Below are 16,768 nucleotides of genomic sequence, written 5' to 3' on the forward strand. Positions count from 1 at the left end.
AGGGTGTTCCTGGGATGTTCATAGCTGTTAAACAGATGAGAAAAAAGAGGTCTGGTGGCTCAGGAAAGTCAGTTGGAGAAAATGCTGAGTTGTAGTTAAACAGCTTTCTTTACTGTGGGATTTCTGAGATCCTTCTTAACATGCCGAAAGGAATATTGTGAACAGAGACTGTGGATCTTTTCCCAGCTTTATCCGAAGCACAGAATTTTGTTTTCACAGAGCGTCTTGTGGACAAGTAGTGCTCTGCAGAGCGGACTTGGGAAATGCTGGTGTAGGCAATACAAAGGAATGCTTGACCGCACTCCCCACTGTCTCAGCCAGATGCCTCACATTGTTTCTGTAAATGCTGCTTGAGGGTAGTGACTAATTTGTCCATTTCAAAGGGTCATTGACCTTCAAAAAAAAAAAAAAGCCTGTTTCCCAAAGGATTAGAACTAACCAAGTAATAGTAGAACTCATTCTTTATTTAGGGAGAAGAGGAAGGCAGTGAGTGACACACATGCTACCACAAAACCTGTCATTAACAATTAGGCGTCATGCAGAAGAATTGATTTAACATTTTCATCTCAACTGCAAGTCCATTTATTACACCGTTGGATGATTAAAAATTAAAAAAAAATCATGTAGTAGCAAAAGAATAAGAGAAACCTATCAGACCCACTGCAGAAGGGGTTCTTTCTGTTCGGCTACACACCCAAGTTCAGATGAACATACGAGATTTGGGAATTAGCCCCTGAAAACAAAGGGATTTGTGTTTTATCTTCTTCCTCAATTGTTGGACTTGATTTTAGCAGGCTTCTCTTGCCCTCAGGTTTTGTGGCTCTGTGTAAAATTAGGAAACCTAAGTTTGAATCCTGGCTTTGGCACTAAATAACGGTGTCCCCTTGGAAACTCTAGGCCTCATTTCCATCTCTCAAAAGAGAAGGCCATTTCCAGTTTCCTCTTGGAGATATACATGGGAAACCCTAGAAGGCTTATGTAATGAGATTGGAATGGTCCATGAGCTGAATAGTGGAGCTGATGATAAAGCTGTTCAGTAAAGTGGAAGAAGACATTTTGACAGGAAAGAACGTAGAGGTTCCCTATGAAGATTGGATTATGGGAAGCTTTCCCCAGTAACAGCTCTGAGCCCACAGAAAGCTGAAAATAAGCGTGCCTAGCCCTAGATCCCTAGAAACTGGACTGAGTTGCCTGCGGATATCCGGTGATGCTGAGGTGGAACCCACAGGCTCCTCGCTTGTATTCAAGTAGTGGGGGCACCTATTCTGGATCATGGAATGCTTTGAGAATCTAACGGGACCCACGGACCCTCCTCCCAGTAGAATGCACGTACCCTCATACACTCAAAATGCACTTCGGAATCACTTTCGAGAATCCTATTTATTTCTCTCCAACTCTCTAGGACTTAAATGAAGAAGGACCTCACTCTTGGCGGTGCACACTTATCGCTTAACAAAATTAATAATAGACCCTCAGTATTCGAGTACATGTCACTATTTGGGTGTTTGTCCCTTTGTTACGGTGCTAGAGCTAGGAGGAGATAGACAGGTCAAGACAGAAGCCTCACCTGCTCTGTACTTGGTGATCACTCGGCAAGCAGTCTACCTGTTAGCAGGTGCTAGGCTGTAGGGTACAGACAGGCAGACCATTAGAGTTGCTGCAAGGAATCAGAGTGTGTTTGACGGCTAGTGAGGGCTGGGTAGGATGTGAGTAAGCAGAGGGTAGTCTGTGGGCGTGGTTGGGTCTAGCATGAGTCAGGGCAGAGCTGGCAAGGGACACAGTGGGGATGGGGACCGGCTGGTCTAAAGTAGAGTGTTCTTTAGCCGAGGGGATGCGTCTCTGAGATGTGCTTCATCACCCTGGCTGGGCCGTGCTGTGATGCTGCTTCGTACCCAGAGCTTCAGCTCCGGGTGCTTGCCCACAGGCAGGTGACTGACACAGCCAGGCTAGAACTCCTACCTGAAAGGCTGAGGGGTCTTTTCTGAGTTGGCAGAACCCTCATGGGATTTTTAGGCTCTGGACGCCGGACCGCTGGAGCAGACTCAGTTATACATCTCTTTTTGCCTTCAGACGGACTGCACTTGGTAAGCTGGAGATAATCAGAATCAATTGTCCACGTTGCATGTAGCTTCTTTTCTCCCCAGGCCTTTTCAAAAAATAGAATCTGGCTTGTTCCTTCCACGTCCCTGTAAAGTAGAAGCAAGTGAAACGATTACCCCCAACATACACACACGTACTCACGAATGCAGAAAGTTCTTTAGGAACCGAGGCCCAGAGATGCAAAGGGACAGCGGTCCCATCACACAGCAAGTCAATGGCCCAACCCAGCCAAGAATACATGTGCTCCCTTTCTCCCCCAGATCGAGTGCCAGGCCTGCTGTCACCCCTTGCCTCGCGGAGGGATGCTCACCTCTTGCACAAAGCCTTTCCTCAAGCTATCCTTCTCCTCATCTGCCTGACAAGGTGGCATTTTCAGGCAGGGTCAGCTACTGACTGACAGCAGTTGAAACGTGAAAGGAAGTGGGATGAAAAACAGCCTGCAGGGCTTCCCTGGTGGTGCAGTGGTTGAGAGTCCGCCTGCCGATGCAGGGGACACGGGTTCGTGCCCCGGTCCGGAAGATCCCAGATGCCGCGGAGCGGCTGGGCCCGTGAGCCATGGCCGCTGAGCCTGCGCGTCCAGAGCCTGTGCTCCGCAACGGGAGAGGCCACAACAGTGAGAGGCCCGTGTACTGCAAAAAAAAAACACAGCCTGCAGAGGGGTTCTAGATGAGGAGGGGACGAGCTGGGATCACACCGGGGGTGTGAGCTTTTAGTGCCCTCTTCCCCTCTCTTCTGTCCAGCTGGACTGGCAGATGACTGTTTCCTCTCACTCGGCACCTTCTTCGTTGGGACAGAGTGTTGTGTCTGTCTGTTGAGCTGCAGAGTGATCTGTTGAATCTGCTGCAGGAATTTCCTGGCCCGGGACCCCACCAGGGGTTGGGCCGGGGGTCGGAGTAGGGAGGCCACTAGTCGTGCTGAAGAGTCTCCTTGAAGATTCAAAACGGGAAGGTCCTCCCCCCATCGCCCCTCCTTTAGCTCAGCTGTCTGGCAGACCTACCCCATCTCCCAGGGTGGATACCCCATGGACAAGATCATGAATTGGGATCGACCCCCTCCACCCCTCTGTGGTTCTCCCTTTGTCATTTACTTTTCTATTCGTCACCTGCCTCCCTGTCACCAGGGTACGCAGCACCTTCGTTTTGTCCAGGCCTGCCCCAGAATATTTTCATCATACCTGCTAGGAGTCAACTCCATTTTCCCCTCCTCTCAGCTCCTGGCGTGCGCTGAGCTACTTTCTGTCTCTATGGGATTTGCCTGTTGTGGATATTTCATGAATACGGAATCATACAGTATGTGACCTTTAGTGTCTGGCTTCTTTCACTAAGCATAGTGTGTTCAAGGTTCATCCATTCTAACTGAATTATATTGCTTCGTACGATACACCACATTTTGTTTATCAGTTCTTCCACTCATGGACACTGGGTGCTTTCTGCCTTTTGACTATTGTGAATAATGCTGCTCTGAAGATTCGTGTACAAGGATCTGTTTGAGTCTCTGCTTTCAGTTCTCTTGAGTATATACTAGAAGTGGGATTACTGGTTCATATGGTAACTCTAGGTTTAACTTCGGAGGAACTGCCAAGCTTTCTTGCACAGCAGCTGTACCATTTGACATTTTTACATTCCTACCAGCAGTGTATAAAGGTTCCATTTTCTCCACATCCTTGCCAACACTTATTATTATCTTCTTTTTTACTATAACTGTCCTAGTGGGTGCAAAGTGGTGTCTCACTGTGATTTTTGTTCTCCTCACCGCTACCAAGATGTTGCTGTTTATTGGGGAACTGCTCCAACCTTCAGTATTCATTACTATGAACTTATTAAACCTCTGGGAAAGGCAGGGCCCTACTCTAACTAATGCTTGAAGTTGGGGCCATGTCAGGCACTCTGGCAGAGCAAAGAAGAAGAGAGTTTAGGGACAGAGTGAACTTGCCACCTTTGGAAGCTCTAGCATGGCATGAGCAGTCTGCTCTACCAATCATCTTCCCTTCCGCCAAAGCGACCTTTGAGTGCAGAAGTAGTTATACAAGTCTTCCCTGAAGAGGTGACACTGCAGCTGGGCCGTGAAGGGTGGACAGAAGGAAAATAGATGAAGGGGAGAAAGGGAGAAGCATTCTAAACTGAAAAATATGAACTACTTTCCAAAGAACAGCTCAGATACTGAACCAAAACAAAGATGAAACTCAAACCAATCAACAGTGACTTTTGTTTAGCAGCTCTAGAAAGCGTGCAGCAGGAGAGGAGGCTGGAAATGATGGCCAAAATGCAGTGGGAAAGGTGGTTTCTTTGCCCTTCAAGACCACTCAATCACAAATACACTCGTGACCCTTCTGACTCCTAAATTCACCTCTCTGGGACCCTCAGGAAATCCAAAGCAGAGACTATAGGTTTAATAGATGGCTCTGGCCAGAACTCAGCTGCTTGGCTAAAGAAATCACTCCTGGTGGGCTCCCCACTGAGATAGGGGGATAGGGCAAATGGAGTCAGCTGGAAGTTGAGCTATATAAGGATTCTTAGTGAACGTGATGGGCTCAGAAGTGACTCTCTAGTCACCACTCAGAATCCGGCAATACTTGAGAAGTTCTACAGGATAGTGAAAGACGGTTGTCTTAGTCAGTTTGGGCTGCTGTAACAAAAATAGCATAGACTAATGGCTTAAACAACAAACATTTATTTCTCACAGTCCTAGGGGCTAGAAAGTCCAAGATCAAGGTGCCAGCAGATCTGGTGTCTGGTGAGAGACCACTTCCTGGCTTGTGGATAGTCATCTTCATCCTGTGTCCTCATATGGCTGAGAGCAGAGGTCATCTCCCCGTTGTCTCTTCTTATAAGGGCATTAATCCCATTCATGAGGGCCCCGACTCCCAAAGACCCCCACGTCAAAGTACCATCACATTGGGGATTAGGTTTTCAACATATGAATTTGGTGAAGGGGACACAAACATTCAGCCTATAACAGGCACTGTAAGGAATAGGCAGCCCCAACCTGCTTTCTGCCTTCCATAAACTCTATCCTTTACAGCTAATAGTAATGTAACAGTAACAGCATTCACTGAGCACTAATATGCGTCTGGTACTATGCTGAGCGCGTTATGGGTCTCACCTCATTTGATCCTCACAACAACCTGTGAGGTAGGTACTATTATCAGCCCCATTTTATCGATGTGTGAACCGAGGCTCAAGAATGTTAAATGACCTGCTCAGCTAATAAGTGGGATCTAATTACTAGTGGAGGTGGAATTTGAACACAATTCGGACACCCTGAAATAAGGCCTTTCCTCCCACTAGGACAGCTCTCAGAGGCTGTATTTTTAGTAAACGCCCCTACATTGAGCCTTAAGTTCTGGAATGTTTCACACTCCTTGCCCTGTGCTCTACAACCTCATTATAGATAAAGCATCAAAGGCCTAAGTTACAATTTAATTATCTAGAAAAAAAACCTATTTTCAAACATTGTCTTCCATTCTCACCGTGATATGAATTAGTCAATAAGATGAGTGCTAAGCTCCCCTATCAAGGCCTCAATGTGATGGGACACAGAGTTTTTATGGAGGAGGAGAGTTTGGGGAAGATATGAAAATCATAGGTCTCCGCCTAAGGACAGCAGGTCTAGATAAGTCATCATTTTGAGCAACCCAGGGCAAAAAGAAGTGATAGTGTTTGGAGCGCTGACAGGAAGCAATCTAAATGGTAGGCATCATTGCTTTAGCTCATGGACCCATTTGAAGCAATACCTTTGATTTCAGTGAGCATCCCAAAGAAGAACTCACCTGAACCCACATGACCTCAGAGGGTGAGCAAGGTTCTTGGAGGGAAACTATACATACCCACTGTTTGGGATGCATTAATTCTGCAAGATGTGTCACATCCTTGCTGTATGCTGTGACCTAGCTTGACCAGGATGCAGTGCCCAGCTGTTCTTCCCTCCTTGGAGGAGCACAGGAGGTTTCCCATTAGCACCCTTCTTTGCCTGCTTTCTTCCTAGCTGGGCCAAGGCCCAGATGTCAGCTCAAATTTGCAGACTTTATTTAAAACAATTTGTTTCAGAGAGCAGTGTAATAGCCCCCCACTCTCCCCAAAGGGGCTAAATAGTGTCTGTAAGAGAAAACCGTCTCATTGTAGTCACACTGGGAACACAAGAGTCCTAGCTAGGGTCTGTCCCACTAGTAGGAATAGAGCTGGCTTCTATGACCAGCTCTGTAGGATTGATTTTCCACGGTTGGAAGGGACCCAAAATGGTCATCAAGTTTAGCCCCTTGCCTTGAGTTAGAGTTTTTTTTAAACATACACTCTTCAAATTTAATTTTTCAGTGGGAAATACATTTGTATCATTCAAGAATATGAATGCATATGTGTGTATGTGTATATATGATTATATATGTTTACGCTCATAAAGGTATATGTAAAAGTATGCAGTAAGATGTCTAATTCACCCCTGTCCCACATCCATTCAATTCTTACCTTTCTCCTCAAAACACAGTCTCCCCTTATAACTTTTAGTATTTTCCTATGTATCCTTCCAGATTTTCTTTATGAAAATATAAGCAAATATGAATACGTACTCTTAAAAAATTATATTCTCTTTACATAAAAGGCAGTATATTATCCAAATCATTTTGCACTTTGTGATTTTTTTCATTTAATAATCTGTTTTTCTGTATTAGTGCATAGAGAGCTTACGCATTCTTTTATACGACTACAGACTATTTCATTGTATTAATGAACCACCACATATTTAACCAGATGTCTACTGATGGCCACAGAAGTTGTTTCCAATCTTTTGCCATCACGAACAATGGTGCAGTGAATAACTTTTAGATTTTTCACGCACACGCAAGTATATCTGTAGCGTGAATTCTTAAAAGTAGGATTGCTGGGTCAAAAATACACATATATATATTTTTTATTTGCCACATCAACAACTTTATTTTCTCGCATAGAATTCAGGTATAAGCATGAAAAGTAGATTAGTTTTCAAAACCTTAGTTCTTCTTAAGGCTTATGTTAAATATCTTCTTTCCACCTAGCTTTGTGCTGGGTACTATGGTGTGGACAAAAGAACAGAGCCCATAAACTACAACCTCAAATAGTTTATAACTGGTTTGGAGAAATAAAATATATCTACATATAACGAGCAGAGAGAATATTAAAGCCATATTTATGACAGAATCCATGTCAAAAGAGTAACTTTTACTTTCACTTTAGATGAAATGATAAGCTTTGGAAACATTTATTTAAAAGATAAGTGAATCCCTCACACTCTTCCTTGGACCTCCTTTTAATTTTTGTTATATACGTGTACATTCAGAAAATACATATATTTTAAAATTGAATGATATTGCTAAATTGCCTCCATAGTGTTTGTATCAATTCTCCACAGCCTTGCTGAGAGAGTTTATTAATCAAACTTTAGGATTTTTGCAAATCTGATAAGAAAAATGGTTATCTTGGTGTCGTTTTTTTTAATTGAGGTATAATTGACATATTATATTCGTTTCAGGTGTACAACATAATGGTTCAATATCTGTTTATATTGCAAAATGATCAACTCAATAAGTCTAGTTAACATCTGTCCCCATATATAGTTACAAATTTTTTTCTTGTGATGAGGACTTTTAAGATTTATTCTCTTAGCAACTTTAAAATATGCAGTACAATATTATTAAGTCTACTCACCATGATGTACATTCCATTCCCAACACCCCACCACCCCCCTGCGTCTGGCAACCACCAATCTGTTCTCTATATCTACAAGCTTTTTTTTTTTAAGATTCCGTGTATAAATGGGATCATATAGTATTTGTCTTTCTCAGTCTGACTTATTTCACTTAGCATAATGCCCTCAAGGTCCATCCATGTTGTCGCAAATGGCAAGATTTCATTCTCTTTTTTTATGGCTGAATAGTATTCGTGTGTGTGTGTGTGTGTGTGTGGTGTTTGTGTGTCTGTCTGTCTGTCTGTCTGTCTCAAGGAAATTAAAGGGAACATAACCTCTTCTTCCAAGCCCTCTACCTTCATCTCCATATTACCCTCTCCACCACCACCTCCAGAATGGACTGTGGCTGTGCTGGGACTACACCACTAGAATAAGAGAGAACCAGACTGGAAACACTGGCATCAGGCTCAGCCGTCAAGAATAAAATAGGAACCTGAGTAACAATAGCAATGGCAAAAGAAGGGAGGGCTCGGAGTCAAGGAGATTAGCAACCATACTTGGGAGCTCTGGACAGGTTTGCATTTATCTCATAAACACTGGGAGCTGACTTACAAGTGGCCTTTCTGACTAGCCCAGAACTGGCCCACTAAGGAAGTAGAAATTTGAGGGTAGGGAGAGTGGAGAAGAGAGCCACCAGCATGAGGATGTTGGGTTCCAGAGGGTGGGAGGAGGGGTAGTACTAGGAGGGAGAGATTGGTGTATCAAAGGAAGTGGGAAAGGACCACAGACTTTTTGGTAAAACTTGCCAGTTGCTCTGAAGGGGGGAAAAAAGCCTGTCACAAGGTTATTCACACTGAGATGTTACTGACAATGTGTATCCTCTCAGAGAAGCCTGGGGATTATAAAATCTGATTGCCGAAAGGCAATCACTAATCCAAAAGAATGAACTTCTAATGATGGCATTTTAGGCATCCATGAGAGAAAAGGTGGTAAGAGACATTTAGGATAAGGGAGTGTTTTCTGAGCACCCCAGAAATTATAGTTCTGCTTACATATAAGATCATCGCTCATGGGGAGAAGGAACAGTTCCTTTTGGCAACACAATTGTAGTCAGATGGCTGAGTGCTGGTCTGCTTACCCGACAGCGTCCTTCCCCCACTCCTCCTCGGAGTGCTGTGTGGGATTTGATGGGAAATGGGAAATGGCAGAGGCTAGAAGCCATGCAACCTGGTCACTTCTGTTGTAGCATTCCCCTGAGGGCTCCTGAAGCCAGCCTTGCTTCAGACTGATTTTCTGCCAGATTTCGGCCAGGAACACAGAATGTGTTCCAAGGATTGTTGGTTAGAAGCCCAGCCACCTTGGAAAATCTGGGAAGGGAGCGTGTAGAGTCTGAGGTGGCTTTTCTTGCCTCTGGAGTTCCTTGCATGCTGTTAGCCCTCCAAAGATGCAAGGGGAGATTTGAGTTCCATATCCTATCCTTAGATAGAAAAGTCAAGGCCCAAAGAGGTAAAGTGACTTGTTCAAGGTTATGGGAGGTGGGTACCCGAGCTGGGATTATGACTCAGTGATGCTGCCCCCCTCAGTTTTTAAAAACTTTCTTTTCTTTAGTAAAAATTGTATATATTTAAGGTATACAACATGCTGATTTGATATACATACACAGATTGAAATGATTACTGCCGTTAAGCTAATTAACATCATCTCCTCCTCGCCTGGTTACCATCTATTTTTGTGATGAGAGCACCTGAAATCTACTGTCTTAGCAAATTTCCAGTATACAATGCAGTATTATTAACTATAGCCATCATGCGATACTTTAGATCTCTAGACTTACTCATCCTACATAACTGCAACCTCGTACCCTTTGACCAACATCTCCCCATTTCTCGCACCTCCCTGCCCCTGGTAACCACCATTCTAATCTCTGCTTCTATATATTCAAATTTTTTAGATTTCACGTTTAAGTGAGATTATGCAGTTTTTTTTCTTTCTGTAACTGGCTTACTTCACTTAGCATAATGTCCTTCAGGTTCAACCATGTCGTTGCAAATGGCAGGATGTCCTTTTAAGGGGATGGGATGGACACTTAAGTTGTCTCCATATCTTGGCTACTGTGAATAATGCTGCAATAAACATAGGATACAACAAACATGAGAATGCAGATATCTCTTCCAGGGACTGAGTTCATTTCCTTTCTGCCCTCCAGTTTTGACACCCACTGTGTGAAAAGAACAGGAAACTTCAAGGCAGGAAAACTATATTTCTTAGTTGGCTCTTCTATTAATAGCTGTGTGACATGGACCAAACCTTTTGAGGTATCAGTAGCCTCATTTTCATCATTCTCTCCTCACCCCATTAGGGATCTTAGAAGAATGCAATAATAATAGGAAGAAGTTAAGATAAATTTCTTGTGTAAAATTAGCATTAAGCATAACCATAATTGGTTTCCTTTTCTTTGATTCTGTTTTGTCTTCTTCTTTTTTGCTTTCTCTCCATCTCTTGTTGAGTACATTAATGCACTCCAATGAGATCCTGAGAAAAATTTCATTGTTTTTTTTCAAACAGTTGTATTGAGGTATAGTTTACCCACCATAAAATGGACTCATTTTCATCATAGTTTTGAGTGATGGGAAAGAAAGAATGGTCTCTTTTTTAAAAAAATTTTTATTGAAGTATAGTTGATTTACAATATTGTGTCATTTTCAGGTATACAGCAAATTGATTCAGTTATATATGTGTGTGTGTGTATATATATATATATATATATATATATATTTATATTTCAGGTTATTTTCCATTATAGGTTATTACAAGATATTGAACATAGTTCCTTGTGTTATACCATAATTTCTGTTGTTTATCTACTTTATGTATAGTAGTTTGTATCTGTTAATCCCATATTCCTAATTTATCCCTCCCCCCCACCTTTCCCCTTTGGTAACCATAAATTTGTTTTCTATGTCTGTTAGTCTGTTCCTGTTTTGTATATAGATTCATTTGTACAGTAATTTTTTTTTGATTCCACATATAAGTAATACCATATAATATTTGTCTTTCTCTGCCTGACTTACTTCACTTAGTATGATAATCTCTAGGTCCATCCATCTTGCTGCAAATGGCAATATTTAATTCTTTTTATGGCTGAGTAATATTCCATTGTAAATATATACCACATCTTTTTAAAGTTAATTATTAATTAATTAATTTTTGACTGCATTGGGTCTTTGTTGTTGCACACCGGTTTTCTCTAAGTTGTGGCGAGCGGGAGCTACTCTTCGTTGTGGTGAGCGGGCTTCTCATTGCAGTGGCTTCTCTTGTTACGGAGCACGGGCACTAGGTGCATGGGCTTCAGTAGTTGTGGCACGCGGGCTCAGTAGTTGTGGCTCATGGGCTTAGTAGCTCTGTGGCATGTGGGATCTTCCCGGGCTAGGGCTCGAACCCATCAGGCAGATTCTTAACCACTGCGCCACCAGGGAAGTCCCTATACTACATCTTCTTGAACCAGTTGTCTGTTGATGGGCACTTGGGTTGTTTCCATATCTTGGCTATTGTAAATAGTGCTGCTATGAACATTGGGGTGCATGTATCTTTTCAAATTAGAGTTTTCTCTGGATATCTGCCCAGGAGTGGGATTGCAGGATCACATGGTAACTCTATTTTTAATTTTTTAAGGAACCTCCATACTGTTTTCCCTAGTGGCTGCACCAATTTACATTCCCACCAACAATGTAGAAGAGTTACCAGGATGGTCTAACTTTTTAAGCCTCCCTCCAATGAAACCCACAACTCCGCTAACTTCTGTTCTTCCACTATCCCACAGCATGTACTTTCGAAGCTCTGCTTGTAGATAATAACAATTATCTATTGTTAATTTGTACACTGATGGTTAGTTTAACCTGGGCACTTGTTCACTGATATTTGGTGTGTGTATATGTGTGTGTATGTGTGTGTACAGCATGTACTTTAAGGAAGCCCAATGAAAAGACTTCTCGAAACCATTCACTTAGAGTCAGCTCACCAAGTGCATTGACCTTTTTGCTACATGGCAACCCTGTGCCAGACTCCATGGAGAAAGACACGTGTAAGGCGGAGTCCCAAGTCTTCAAAAAGCAATATATACAAATGTATATATGGGTTGGTAGTAAAAAATGGAATTTAGAGACAGGGGACCAGATATCAATTCCCTTTTTCATCACTCACTACCTTTGTGACTTCAGATAAGTCATTCAACATCAGAGACTTGTCACCCTCAAATGAAAAACGAAAATAAGAATCTGCCTTACTTGCTTCACAGTGTTCTTATGAGGCTCCATTGTAATAACGTATGTGAAAGCTCTTTGTGAATTGTTGGCTAGGTGACTATAATTCGCAAATATGAGTTACAGTAATATTCAAGTGCCAAATGGTGTGCCTCAGACATCAGATGCTTTGAGAGGTGCAGATCGTGGGCTGGAGCTGTTAGGGACTACTTCATGGAGGAAAGTGGACTTTTGCTGCACCTTCAGAATCAGACAGGACTTCAATAGGTGGAAAAGAGTGGCAAGGAGGGGGCAATCTTGGTGGAGAGACTAAAAAGAAGCAAAGACTCCAGAGGCTAGAACAAGCATACAAGCATATACCAAGTGTTATAAAACATGGGAAGGGTTAAAGTTACCAGGGTAGTTATAATAGGTGGTTCCTTATCAGAAAAGACTCCCTCCTTCCAGGCAAGTTAATACCTTATTCATCTAACACTGTTAACTCCATCAAGGCAGGGGCCTTGTCTTTCTTCACTGATATCTCTTTAGTGCCTGTCACAGTGCCTGGTACGTAGTAGGTGCTCAATAAATGCCCCAAATTTGAAGGAATGGATGGATAGTCACATGTCACTTGTTATTCCTGTCTGGCTGCTTTAATATTATCGAAGTCATCAGCCACTGAATTAGGGACTATTTTTAACTCTCTCCGTGTGGTACAGCCCCATCTGCTGTTGGGATTTGTGAAATTCTTTGCAATGATGCCAATGCTCGGTGTGGTTTTTCTCCACCCTGTCCCAGAAGACTCCTTACCCCCAGCGAACAATAAGGTGACCAGCAAGTCGTGTGAGTACAACGGGACCACTTACCAACACGGTGAGCTGTTCATGGCTGAAGGGCTCTTTCAGAACCGGCAACCCAACCAATGCACACAGTGCAGCTGTTCGGTAAGACCCTGTATCTTAATGTCTCTGCTATCCCCTACCCAAATAAGAGCGCTTCCATACTTGTACTTTTAGTTTAAGCCTACACTGTAGGGTGCTTGATTGGAAGATGAATCGCATCTAAATCATGAGCCTTCCTGACCTTAATCAACCCTGATCAACTCTGTTGAAGAGGTCAGACCCAGTCATATCCCGGTCTTAAAACTTTAGCACTGCTTAAAAGGACAAAAATGAGTTGATAATCTTGATCTGTACTTCTTTTCACAATAATTACACCACCAGAGCCTTCATCTGAAGAACTCAGTTATTTGATAAGCCTTGGAAATGCCATGGGTGGAAAAGCCACTGGCACCATCTGGGGCCACTCAGTCCAATTCACAAGAAAATGGGGTGTCTCTCGGTTCCCATCTCTGAAATATTCCACTAACCAGTCAGTTCCTGGTGCCCTGCAATGAGAAAAGTCTCTAGACAAATGCTTGATCATGATGATTCCTGTGACATTATTTGTCAAAAGAATTGTATACTTCATGAATGAGGTATACTGATTACATCATCATCTAATTGTGCGGCCCAGAGAATGTAATAAATAGAACCAGAAAAATGGAGTAAAATGGGTGTTTAAGCTGAAGTATGAGGGGATGAAGTTAGATGTAGAAACAACTTTTCCACCTATAAAGGGTATGAAACACTGGATTGACAAGGGAAGCTAAAGAATCTCTTTGCTTAGGGATTTTTAGTAAAAATATAGCATCTCAGTAGTTTGGGAGAATTTGGTCGTAGCCATGCTTCCCTAATGACCTTTCAGGAACGCTCCTAGCTCCAGAACAGTATGCTTCTAAGAACTAAGATCAAGGCTCAAGGAATGATGTTTGGAACATAGAATTTTAGGGAATGAATATTATGCAAGGACAAACATAACCAGCAAGTGCATTTGATCCTCTCCCTCGCCTTGTGCTGGACTGAGCTGTCCATTCAGATGATCTTTTATAGTTTTGTATCACCCCAAAGAGCTTGTCTACTTGTTTTGGAAGGGAGAACTCTAGTGAGTGTTATGGAAGGCACTATTGTGCAAATCTGCATTCCCCCAAAGCCCCAACATCCAGCTGAAGCACGATAGGGACCAGAATGGACAGAGAAGAGAGGGGCAAGACTGTATTTGGTGGTTGGAGTCTCACGGCAGCCCTCACGCTGACTACTTTGTTTCATCTTAGACCAGCATGCCTGATGAGAATTGCCATCTCCTGTGACTTAGTCTCTGGCATGGAGAAGTAGTAAATAGAAAAAATATAACGCATCATAAAAGTTAGGAAGTGCATATAACTGACTGTGGAAGAGCATGGGGGAAGGACGTTTGAGCCCCTACTCATCCCAGGTACTGAGCTAAAGCCTTTACATGTACTGCAGCTCCTTCTGACCTTAATTCTGTTCCTCTTTGGCAGGAGGGCAATGTGTACTGTGGTCTCAAGACTTGCCCCAAGTTAACCTGTGCATTCCCAGTGTCTGTTCCTGATTCCTGCTGCCGGGTGTGCAGAGGTAGGTATCCTGTTTCCCAAGACCCCAGGTCCCGCCATCCTGAGTAGCAAGATTTAGAAGAGGAAAATACCTGTCCAGTGTCCTAGGGAAAGGGAATTTTCTATGGTAGCCTTAGATTCTAAGGATGCTTTCAATCACAAAAGGAAAAAATAAAAGCACTGCTTTTAAGGGTCACTCCCTGAAAGAGACTGCACTGGGCTGGAGTGCAGCCGGGGGAGAGGGGTGAGAGTCATCTAATGTGAAAGTATCTTTGTCTCTCCTTCCTTAATCCCTTCTAGCTTGGCCCCTACATTATTGTATTGTAAAACAAGAGCATTTCCATACACAGCCTTAGAAGGAAGAATGGGCCTCCCAAAGCACTGATGTGACCATTTTGAAGATTAGGCAGGGCAGATGTAGGTGTATTTTTTTTTTTTTTTTTTTTTTGCGATACGCGGGCCTCTCACTGTTGTGGCCTCTCCCGTTGCGGAGCACAGGCTCCGGACGCGCAGGCTCAGCGTCCATGGCTCATGGGCCCAGCTGCTCCACGGCATGTGGGATCTTCCCGGACCGGGGTACGAACCCGTGTCCCCTGCATCGGCAGGCGGACTCTCAACCACTGCGCCACCAGGGAAGCCCTGTAGGTGTATTTTTTAAATCCCACAGTAAAGTGGTGACAAACTTAATAAAAGCAAAATGGAAAGCATCGTCTTCTCAAATTATATCCAAAATGGAATCATCATCTTCTCAAGCCAGTTTTTTCTTCTTTGGGTTTCATTTCTTTGATGACAGTACCAATTTTTTTTTCTTTAGGTTTCCAAGATCAAACATAATCACCTTTAGTTTCTCTTTTATTGCCTCTTCTCAAATTACCAAATCTATCAGCAGTCCTCTATATCCCCCCCTTTTCCCCCTTTCCCTCCTAATTTTGTCTTCTTTCCTTCCATCCAATGTGCTTATTGAATGTCTACTATATGCTTGGCACTGTGCTAGAAACTGGATGCGTAATGGTAAATATAGTAGACATACAGGGCACTGCTAGACTATATGGCATCTTTATGTGAATTACAGAAAGGATCCCCTTACTTAAGATACTTGACTGCCATTTCACCAGAAAATCCTTGTGAATGTACCTCCTTAGCTGAGGCACCCTTGTGCAGGACACAACCTGTACAACCGTATGTGGCATACATAGCAGCCAGGATATGTTCTTTGCTCTTATGGAACTCACATTTTACCTGAGAAGACAAATAATAAACAAACAAGCAAACAAATACCTAAATATAAACAGTGTGGGTACTGTGAAGGAAATAAACAAAGGACCAAGATAGAAAATAAGAGGTGAAGGCGTTTAGGTTGAATTGTCGGAAAGGCCTCTCTGAGATGACATTTAAGCTCAGACTTGAAAGATGAAAAGGAGTCATCCATGCAAAGGTCCTGGGAGGAGAGCATTCCAGGCAGAAAGAAAAGAAAGTTCAAAGGTCCAGGCAGGGAAGAGCTTATAGCATTCAAGGAGCCTAGGGACCAGTGTGGTAGGAACATAGTGATTGTGGTCATGCGATGAGACTGGAGAGGTGAACAGGAAGGAGTCAGACCATGCAGGACCTTCAAGGCCATGGGAAGGAATTTGGATTTCCATTTTTAAGTGCATTGGGAACCCACGGGAAGGTTGTGCACAGGGCATGACATGATCTAGTTGATGTGTTAAAAGATCTCACTTGGTTTTGTGTCCAGACTAGATTGGAGGGAGGAAATAAGACAAGTGGAGAGACCAGGAGGATGGGTTTAGCAGTCTCTCTGGTATGAGAGAGTGGGATTCTGGTCTGGGGACACAGTGTAGGGTAGTGGTTCAGACTGGGGGCCTCTGGAACCAGGCTGCCTTGATTCTAATCCCAGCCCTGCTACTTTCTAGCTGGGTGATCATGAGACAGGATGTACTCACCTTTCTGACAATCTTTACAGTGACAATAATGTTACCACCTACCTCCAAATGGTTGTGAGGTTTAAATGAGATAATGCAGGAAAAGGACCTAGGACACTGTCTCGCATATAGTGAGAACTAGTAATGAAAATTGGACAAATCTGAAATCCAGTAGGCCCTCCGTATCTGCAAGTGCCACGTCCGCAGATTCAACCAACCATGGTTCCAACATATCGGAGAAAAAAATAAATCCAGAGAGTTCCAAACAGCAGAACTTGAATTTGCCATGTGATGGTAACTATTTACATGGTGTTTACGTTGTATTCCCAACTATGCATATAGCGTTAACATTCTATTAGGTATTATAAGTAATCTAGAGATGATTTAAGTATGTGGGAGGA

The 16,768-nt window shown here is 43.1% G+C and overlaps 1 protein-coding gene across 5 annotated transcripts in view; it reads left to right on the top strand.

Moving 5' to 3' along the window:
* Positions 1-16,768, top strand: part of CHRDL1 (chordin like 1) — a 115,137-nt gene that overhangs the window by 52,137 nt on the left and 46,232 nt on the right. For 2 of the 5 annotated variants that reach the window (XM_033849623.2, XM_019949433.3), the window contains exons 5-6: positions 12,792-12,937; positions 14,374-14,467. The exons of 1 other annotated variant lie outside the window; for it this stretch is intronic. In XM_033849623.2, coding sequence (XP_033705514.1) covers positions 12,792-12,937; positions 14,374-14,467 — 240 coding nt within the window. The remainder of the gene's footprint in view (positions 1-12,791; positions 12,938-14,373; positions 14,468-16,768) is intronic. 2 more of the 5 variants (XM_033849624.2, XM_019949434.3) reach the window with 1 other exon arrangement.

The sequence above is a fragment of the Tursiops truncatus genome, chromosome X (genome assembly GCF_011762595.2).
Source record: "Tursiops truncatus isolate mTurTru1 chromosome X, mTurTru1.mat.Y, whole genome shotgun sequence".
Classification (NCBI taxonomy): domain Eukaryota; kingdom Metazoa; phylum Chordata; class Mammalia; order Artiodactyla; family Delphinidae; genus Tursiops; species Tursiops truncatus.